Source organism: Dendropsophus ebraccatus, chromosome 15 (genome assembly GCF_027789765.1).
Source record: "Dendropsophus ebraccatus isolate aDenEbr1 chromosome 15, aDenEbr1.pat, whole genome shotgun sequence".
NCBI classification, from domain to species: Eukaryota; Metazoa; Chordata; class Amphibia; order Anura; family Hylidae; genus Dendropsophus; species Dendropsophus ebraccatus.
The window spans coordinates 25723408-25733314 of record NC_091468.1 but is presented as its reverse complement, the minus strand read 5'-3'; the positions used below and the strand labels follow the sequence as shown (position 1 = coordinate 25733314).

General features: G+C 46.1%; 1 protein-coding gene across 2 annotated transcripts; it reads left to right on the top strand.

The window, feature by feature from the left end:
- The first annotated feature begins 2498 nt into the window (after positions 1 to 2498).
- Positions 2499 to 5820, top strand: LOC138774083 (hemoglobin heart muscle subunit alpha-type-like). 2 transcript variants are annotated; one of them, XM_069954648.1, is made up of 3 exons: positions 2499 to 2637; positions 4364 to 4556; positions 5546 to 5820. In XM_069954648.1, exons 1-3 carry the CDS (start codon positions 2603 to 2605, stop codon positions 5657 to 5659), a joined length of 342 nt encoding a protein of 113 aa, XP_069810749.1. In that variant the 5' UTR covers positions 2499 to 2602; the 3' UTR covers positions 5660 to 5820. The 2 variants fall into 2 exon arrangements, with proteins under 2 accessions (XP_069810749.1, XP_069810748.1); XM_069954647.1 differs by lacking the exon at positions 2499 to 2637 and adding an exon at positions 3989 to 4083.
- Positions 5821 to 9907: the final 4087 nt, after the last annotated feature.

Below are 9907 nucleotides of genomic sequence, written 5' to 3'. Positions count from 1 at the left end.
ACATCCTGGCCTCCCTGGCTGCTAGACAGGGAGGCCCACACCAAAGAGTAGGGCTCACTGGGGGATGCCCCTGATCACCTATGGGCCAGTCCAATCCTGCAAGAAGCGTTCATCTATCTGTAGCAGGGCAGTTTCTAGGGCATTTTGGCAACAGGGCTAATCTTGATAAAAGTTCAGCCCTGGCAAAGGAACGGGGGCTTTTATCAAGATTCAGGTTACTAGGAAGAAGCAGTGTGTTTATTTTGACATGGAGCAGTGTTGCACCCCTTCCAAATAATGTTCTACTGAACACAAAAACGTCATTCAGTTACTCACAAGTGACATCTTTTTTTGATCTGAGGTGTCACTTTCCGTTTTCTCTCCACCCCGACCACCATGATGATTTCTTTCAGCTACAATTCGTCTCTTCTAAACCTGCCAGACAGACATCTTAGGGTCTGCACTTCCAGAAACTTCCTTCCTCTTTTCCCATGCATAAGCATCTAAACAGTAGTCAGTAGGTATGTGGATTGCCTCCTGTATGTAGGATCCCCTGCTGTGCCCTCCATATAGTAATAATGCCCCCTGCTGTGCCCCATATAGTAATAATGCCCCCTGCTGTGCCCTCCATATAGTAATAATGCCTCTTGCTGTGCCCCATATAGTAATAATGCCCCCTGCTGTGTCCTCCATATAGTAATAATGCCCCCTGCTGTGTCCAATATAGTATTAATGCCCCCTGCTGTGTCCTCCATATAGTAATAATGCCCCCTGCTGTGCCCCATATAGTAATAATGTTCCCTGCTGTGCCCCATATAGTAATAATGTTCCCTGCTATGCCCTTCATATAGTAATAATGTCTCCTGCTATGCTCTCCATATAGTAATAATGCCCCCTGCTGTGCCCTCCGTATAGTAATAATACCCACTGCTGTACCCCCATATAGTAATAATGTCCCCTGCTGTGCCCCCATACAGTAATACTAAACCTGCTGTGCTCTCCACATAGTAATAATAACCCCCTGCATTGCCCCCATGGTAATAATGTTCCCCTGCATTCCCCCATGATAATAATGACCCCCTGCATTCCCCCCATAGTAATAATGCCCCCTGTGGTGTGCCCCCATAGTAATAATGCCCCCAGTGGTGTGCCCTCCTTAGTAATAATGTCCCCCCTGCATTGCCCCATAATAAGATTGTCCCCCTGTATTGCCCCCATATGTCTCCCTGCATTGCCCCCATAGTCAGAATGTGACCCTGTATTGTGCCCTAAGACATTAAAAAAAATTATACTCACCTAATCCTGCAGGAATGGAGCCGGCCTTCCTCTCTTCTGTCTTCTTCTCCCCTCTCCAGCCTGCTGGAGGAATACCCCAGCAGGCGTGATGCCGTCATCACTGCTCCTGCTGGAGGATCCCTCTGCAGAAGAGTGGCTCAGGTGGGAGGTGAGATCTGGGGGGGCAGCGCCGAGGACGGGTTACGGGGTCCACTGTACCGCCCTCCAGGAAAGGGGGCTGCTGCAGAGGATACTGCGGGGAGATGCTGTGAGTCTGGATGCTGCAGGGAATGCCGCGGGGGCTGTCATGTTGCGGGGGTCACTTAGAGTAGTCCATAAAGAGAAAGTACAGGTGCCAGGTGACAAGGTGCCGTGACAGGGACTAGATGCGACTGACTTCTTCGGAGTACACTTTCAAGCCTACTATGCAGTGCTAACCCCAAACTACAAGTACATAACAGAAAAACCTTGTTCATGTAAGGTGACATTCTCTATATTAGTCAGGACATTCCAAGAAATTACAGGAATCGTCTGTGGTGGAGCAAGGTGTGACTATGCTGACGTACTCCATTCCTTACGTGGCTAGCTACACCTGGTTGTGCAAGCTCGGGACTCGTGCTACCAGACCTGGCACTGCGTGATCTCTTCTGGCAGGAGGCGGTAATTGAAACCAAGAGTAAAATCTTTTCTATCAAGATACGCCTACTAAGACAAGTTGCCCTGACAGAGTACTGTACTACCTGGACAAGGCCCTTTGGTAGACCCTAGCCTTCTATACAAGCTTTATCAATAGGGGTAGATGGGCACCACTTAAAGGGATACTCCGGCAAAAAGCTTTTTCCCAGTAATTGAAACACATTACAAAGTTTTATAACTTTATACTTCAATCACCTATCTGCCCCCTTTCCTATTTTTTTCCCCTCAACCCCCCACCAGGAAGTAGAGTAAACTCATTCTTACCTAATGACTGGTGACCCCAGGCTTTTCTGTGGCAGCCATTTTGTGACAATGGGTCATCAAGAGGGAGGTGGGTCTAAGCCCTGTTAGTCCAGCCTCTCTCTGTCAAATGACACAGGTTGCTCAGCTCTGATTGGCTGAGCAAGATGTAAGCCATCTAACAGCTCTACAGACAGCTCTAGTCAGTTAGACATCACAGGAGACAAAGTGCATCATGGGAAAGGCCAAACCAGGAAGTAAAAAAAAAAATGAAACCACTAACTGGAGCTTCAGTTCAGTTTTTTTTTTTTTTTATCAGCGCTGGAGTTGTCCTTTAAATGCCCATACAGGAATCATGGGTGCAGCTGAACACACATAAAGCAATACACAAATAGAAGAAACAAGCTGTGTCATGAAAATGATATATATATATCTAACATCATTGAGGTTTGGACTAAAGATAAAGTTAAGATGTATTACATCAATAGCGCCTTGTGTAATCTATGGGGCGTTTAATAAATCCTGCACTCGTCATGAATCTGGCCTTCTCTTTGGTAATATGTTTAACATACCGATAATGGGTCCGATTATGGAATATTATTCTTCGTACTTACATACATTGTATAGGTATACTTTAAAATGTTACGCTTTTGCGCCATGAGCCATGCATATGATCGTTGTCTCTCAAATGAATGCGCGGTGTATTATGATGGCATACCTTACAGTTGTGTGCGTTCCACCACTGCGTTCCAGTGATGCATTCTTTGGTCATGTGTTTGATATACTAATGGTAAGTCCGATTAAAAATTATTTGGTGGATATATTTTTGGACCATATAATATATTGTATAGGTATGCCCTAATGCTGGGATCTAGCGCCATGAGTTATACATATGATAGTTGTCTCTCAAATCAATAAGGGATATACTATCATGGCAACAGCACACCTACCAGGTGTTTGTGTTCCAATGGTATCCTTTGATCATGTGATCAGTACTTTGTAACATGTGATAGTTCTTTGTGTGTACGTGTGGGGGAGAAACTAATAGATGTAGTATGTGCTTGCAGCGTATGATGGTGCCGGAGCAGTACGCTCTGTGATTACAGCATCACTGGAGTACCCCTTTATTATGTTAACATAGAGGCTGTAATTGCAATATTTTCTTCAAAATAAAATTTTCAGATTTTTTTTTTATTGAAACATGTTCTTGTGCAAACAAATACAGACGCATTTCAGGCTTATAAAAACAGCTCTTACTATTAGGCTAAATCTGGTCAATGGCTGTACAAGGGTGCCTCTTAGCTCAGTACTCCAGGGTTAGATGGAGCTGAATGGAGCAGGAAATTCCGAAGTTGAACTCATGTTGCTAACACTTTTTGTATCCAAAATTTCCAAACTTAATTGTATCCTTGACCATGTTGCACCTATACACCATGGGGATTGTTAAGTGAGTGGAGGATGCTGGACAGCTCACGTACAGTACCATGTCTACAATACAAGGAACATTGAATATAAATGAGCATTATGTACTTTACATTCCGGATTTCAGCTGCTTATAACTTGTGACCAATTAAACATCATGGCTGAAAGTAGCTCAGTGCATGGACCCAGTCTGCACCCCCTCCCATACAGTCACTGACACCAGCTCCAGCCCAGAGCAGATTATGGGGATTTCACTTATCCAGCACATGTGACCCTCACTATACAGTGATATAGAATAAGCCTACAGCATATATATATATAGTGACCATTCTACTAGAGAGAATACAGAAGACGCCATACACAACCAAACCACAACATGGGACTCTCTGACAGCGAGAAGGCAGCCGTCAGCTCCCTTTGGGACAAGATCGCTCCAGATGCCAGTAAGCTGGGGGCCGAATCCATGAGCAGGTAACTAACTGCAACTTCAAGGAGCTGCCCCAGCAATCCTATAGATGGCAGCCACCAGTGCTTGGAAGCAAATGGGCACTGGAGGAGAAGTGATAGGTTGATTGATGTTTATGGAGGAAGGGGCAGATTAATATTTCAGGGGGTGGGGGTGGAATGAGATCTCTGAAAGGTGAAAGGCGCTGATTTTTTTTTATCATTTCCGAAAGGTGCTGACTATATATATATGTTGGTCATGTCTACATCCTATTAACCTCCTAAAACATCCCTGTGTATTTCTTAGGCTTTTCCAGAGTCACCCCGAGACTAAGTCATTCTTTAGCCGCTTTGACGTGTCTCCTGGTTCTCAGGACCTCTTGACCCATGGAGGAAAGATTTTCAACGCTATTGGAGAAGCCGCTAAAAACCTGGACAGTCTGAACAAGTACCAAGACCTCCACACCAACAAGTTGAAGCTCAACGCTGGTCACATAAAGGTGAGATTATCATTTGTAACCTGAGCCCCAAATTAGTTGGTACGGCTGCAATCCATGGGGAATTCACTACTATTTATACTTGTCCAATCTGTGAGTTTTAGAACTTGCAGCATTAATTTTTCCTTTTCCTTTAAAAATTTCTCCAAAACATCTGTTTCTGCAAATTTCATCTTGTAGCCATTGGTTTCATTGATTTTGTTCACTGATTTTTATGGATGGGATACCATGGGATCTGTACTCTTCTATTTAAAAATCTCAAGTCCTCCACTAACTTTCAGCTGCTGTGTGTCCTGCAGGAAATGGTGTATTCTTTCCAGTCTGACACAGTGCTCTCTGCTGCCACCTTTGTCCATGTCAGGAACTGTTAAGAGCAGTAGCAAATCTCCATAGAAAACCTCTACTGCTCTGTACAGTTGCTGGACAAAGGTGGCAGCAGAGAGCATTGTGCCAGACTAGAAAAAAAAAGTACACTACTTCCTGCAGGACATACAGCAGCAGAAGACTTGAGATTTTTAAATAAAATTAAAATTTGAATTTCAATTAGATTTTTAAATAAAATTTAAATTTGAATTTAAAATTCAAATCTACATGACACCAGTTGGCTTGAAAACAATTTTTTTCACTGGAGTACCCCTTTAAGATTAGATATGGCCAGTAGATCCCATAGACTAGTGTTCCCCACCCTGTGTCTCTCTACCCGTTGAAAAAACGACAACATGGCTGGACAGACTTCCGCTGTCAGTGTATGGTGGCTATCATAGTTTTGAAACAGCTGAAGAGCTACAAATTGGTATAAGCTGCTATAGAGCATGGGTCCCCATGCAAGCAAACCACTAACATGATGATTTGTAGGACAATAATAAGCCCCGCCTCCTGTCCCACCCACAATTCACTCATTAACATAATCCCCATTCCACTTTTATTGAAGTAGGGACCTCTTTAGTATCTGTTCATTCATAATGTCTGATGCCTGATCTTTTTCTTTCTAGCTCCTCAATGCCGCCATCGTGGAGGTGCTTGGCGCTCGATACGGTGGAGACTTTGTCCAAGCTGCCTGGGAAAAATTTCTCAATGAAGTTGCCGGAATTCTGACTTCTAGCTAAACCCCGAAGACCAGACCTCCATATTAGTCCAAGTCACTACATTTTCTTTATGCGCTCTAGATCCTCCATCTTGACCTCTTCTACTCAATAACAAACCATGAACTTACCTCCTATTATCTGCCTGTGCTATAATAACCAACAGTTTGATATTAATGTAGTGTCCTCCCTTAAAAATAAAATTCACATATGCAGAAAGTTACTTTTTTTGTGGCTGGTAAGGGGGTGCTGATGGTTATCATCCTCATATATTACCATTTATCGATGAATGGTACGGAGTCCCATTGCAAAGACCCAACTGGAAATGAGATTCAGGAATGCCATCCCTAGGTCTTCATAAGACTCCATAGGTCCATACGGCTCCTCCGGTTTCACATTGTCACGTCAATCAACATTAAAGAAGTCTTCTTATGGAAATTATAACCTTGAGCCGGCACCATAGGAAAAAGTTTTACAATATCCTAGCACGAAGTGGATGAACTTGCCAAACATCTGGGTTCCTCCAAACCCAAATGCTCAGCATTTGACTCCCAGTGGCTGGAGAAGTTGGATGCTACAAGGAAAATATTGATACAGCCTATGGCAGTATTAAATGTTTCCAGGACTCTTTAAAGGGAACCTGTCACCGGGGACGCGGGCACAGAGCCCGTCTGACCCCCCCCCCCCCTGATGCAGCCCCGGATACTTACCTTTTCCGGTAAGTCCCGTTCCTGGAGCCGGTCCCGGGACGAAGATATCAGCGCCGGAAGCCGTGCGCTCAGCTGAGGTGAGTCGATGCCCATAGAGAATGAATGGAGCCGTCATTTTCTATGGGCATCGGACTCAACTCTGCAGTGCGCGCGCACGGCTTTGGGCGCTGATACCTTCGTCCCGAGACTGGCTCCAGGAGGGGGACTCGCCGGAAAGGGTAAGTATCCAAGGGCTGCACCGGGGGGTCGGGTGGGCTCTGTGCCCATGTCCCCGGTGACAGGTTCCCTTTAAGTCTGCCTCCAACTTCTGCAGCCACAGGAGTCAATTGCTGAATGTTCGAGTTTGGCAAGTTAGCTTATTACTATATGCTACCATAAGGCTCCATGCAAACAGCCAAGGTCCAAAGATCACCAAACCCATATTGTGAAGTCCACTATCAGGCCAGATAACTTATAATAGCTCAATGATGTCTGACAGCCACAAGGCACACTTAGGAGTTTACTGCATACTTATTGAAGTTCAGTATATCAGCTGTATACAGTACTCTAGAGGTGGAGGAAAACCAGCACTGTGTTCAACCAGGCTGAACCTTCAATGCTTGTCTGCTACACCATAAATCGCTTTGGCTCTATAAGTGGGTAAGTCACATTTCCCAGCTTCTAGTCAGCCAACTATCTTATTCACAGGGGACAAGTGTCTGGCAGCAGCTTACCACTCAGTGTTTTGGTTGAAAAACACAATCAAATGTGTGTATGGGTGCAAATGGTGTTTGAAGTCTAGAAACATAGTCTCCTATAATGTCAGGCTCCAGCATGATGGTTGTACTGCACATATGCATGGTGAGTTGAAAGTCTTAGGACCCCCTTTTAATTAAGAAATGAAAGGAAATATTACATCTGAATACCCCCAGCAAGTGGGAGTATATGCACACTGAGGAATCCGGGCGGATGACCTACCGTGGATTCCACAGCTAGCACCCACATCTCCGCCCGTGCTATGGACTCCATTCTATGCACAAGCAGATTCCGCCGTCCGATCGAAGAATGTTCGCCCAAACTCTCATTAGCCCATTTAGATACACAGGGGGATTCACCAGCTTCATAAACTACATCACTGTTTGCAAAAAGTAACTTGTTCTGCTCTCCCTGCTTCTGTAATGTATGTGGGGCTGAGCAGGAGAGGCCTGGATTTATTCCATAAACCAGCTTGAACTATTTCTGAAGTCAACTGAGGGTTGTCCTTTATAAGTCTGGTGCACATTAAAGAGGACCTATCACCCCCGGTGCCGGGGTGACAGGCTCCCGACCCCCGCTGGAGCACCCTATACTCACCTGATCCCGCCGGGTCCCGCTTCTGGAGGTGGTCGGGTGACTGAGATATAAGCGCCCGGAGCCCAGCGCACGCTCCTCAGATGAGTCCAACGTTCATAGAGAATGACGGAGCACCGGACTCGCCTGTCATTCTCTATGAGCGTTGGACTCATCTGAGGAGCGCGTGAGCCGGGCTTCGGGCGCTCATATCTCAGTTACCTGACAGCCTCCAGAAGCGGGAACCGGCGGGAACAGGTGAGTATAGGGCGCTACAGCGGGGGGTCGGGAGCCTGTCACCCCGGCATGTAGCGCGTGTGCAGAAGACCTGTAGCTTATAATAAGTGCATACACAACCCAGCCCCTCCACAAATCACCCTGGTCAAGTATAACCTTCTATCCTTGGTGTGGATGAGAAAAGCTTCAAAGTTTCCAATTCTATGATCTTATTCATGGTCTTACTCACATCACACCTTGTGCTTCACATAAAGTGGTAGTGATCACTTAAACAGGATGGGTCTGATCACAACACTCAAGCAATGACAGTGGGTGTCCTTTGATTTCTCCCTTGTCTACAGCATCTATAGTTGTCCTGGATGACGAAAACTAAAGTGAGAGTTGTCAGCAGGAGGGAAAAGTGTTGGCAAATGTTGATGGAGTACTTGGCCGACCGTAACCCTGTACTCCCATATCCCTCTGTGCCCTACAATTATTAGGCGTCACGTGATTACAACTGTCCCTCTAAGCCTTGGAGGTGCTGGCCTGCCCATTTGCCAGCATTCTCTCTGAGAGGGTATTCAGCGAGAGGGTATTTGGGGGCCTGAAACTCAATTTATGAAGCCCTCCCAAAATTCTGTTAAAGACCCTTAAAGTCAGCCCTCACCTCAAGGACCTCAAACACAGTTTTTGGAGGGCTCACCTCACTTAAGGGCCTCAAACTTCATTTTTGGAGGGCTCACCTCAATGGCCTGTCAATTTTTGGAGGTCTCACCTCCAGGACCTGAAACTCAATTTATGAATCCCTCCAAAAATTCAGTTTGAGGCCCTTAAAGTCAGCCTTCACCATAAGGGCCTCAAATAAAAATTTTACATGGTTTTCATGAGACCCACACCCCTGTGTAGGATGTGTCTGACCACATCACACAAACGGACACAATGACAGTTAGCGGTGGGTGCTGTTTGATTTCCCCTTGCTTATGCCATTTGTGGCTGTCATAGGGAGGATTGCATGCAGGGGGAAGCCTAAATACTACATACTTTGCAGCTTACTACTGGGTTGGTATGGAATAGCTAAGTGCCATAGACCACTCTGTCTCTATATTGCCCTTAGACCCCTCTGTGCCTCCATATAGTAGTTAGACTCCTCTGTCTCCCCAATATAGTAGTTAGGCCTCTCTGTGCCCCATATAGTAATTAAGCCCCTCTATCTTCCATATAGCAGGTAGAGCCCTATGTGCATCAATATAGTAGACCACTCTGTCTTCATGATGGATGGGCCAGATGGAGAAGAAAACGAAAAGTGAGCAACTCTGATCAGAAAAGATATCCATCAGCATCCGTCAATGCAGGAGTTACTCAGAGCTCTGCAAGACTTGATCACTGCCGCTGAGCAAGTCTTTTGACTGACTTGTTCCTAGGGCTGGGCGATATGGGCCTAACTCAATATCGCGGTTTATCGCACATGTAGCGGCGGTAATGATAACTGAACGATAATTATGACACGCCCCTTTTTGCAAACCACACCCACTTGCCATGCCAAACTGGCGATATAAAAAAAATAAAAAAGCTCACTGAGCAGCAAGCCGTGGTTAGTCTATCATCATCATTATTATTATCATTTGTCATTATTAGGGGGTGTATGACTATACAGGGGAGGGCCAACAGGGGTGTATGACTGTACAGGGGAGGGCCGACAGGGGTGTATGACTGTACAGGGGAGGGCCGACAGGGGTGTATGACTGTACAGGGGAGGGCCGACAGGGGTGTATGACTGTACAGGGGAGGGCCGACAGGGGTGTATGACTGTACAGGGGTGTATGACTATACAGGGGGGGCGGACAGGGGTGTATGACTGTACAGGGGGGGGGGCCGACAGGGGTGTATGACTATACAGGGGGGCCGACAGGGGTGTATGACTATACAGGGGGGGCGGACAGGGGTGTATGACTATACAGGGGGGGCCGACAGGGGTGTATGACTATACAGGGGGGGGGGCCAACAGGGGTGTATGACTGTACAGGGGGGGGGGGGGCCG

What these genes read in the sequence shown, in the direction of transcription:
- LOC138774083 (XM_069954647.1), top strand. Translation starts at nt 3,989, where the DNA reads ATGGGACTCTCTGACAGCGAGAAGGCAGCCGTCAGCTCCCTTTGGGAC. An exon ending in GGGGCCGAATCCATGAGCAG is followed by an intron (nt 4,084 to 4,363) that starts GTAACTAACTGC and finishes TGTATTTCTTAG; the next exon opens with GCTTTTCCAGAGTCACCCCG. An exon ending in TCAACGCTGGTCACATAAAG is followed by an intron (nt 4,557 to 5,545) that starts GTGAGATTATCA and finishes TTTTCTTTCTAG; the next exon opens with CTCCTCAATGCCGCCATCGT.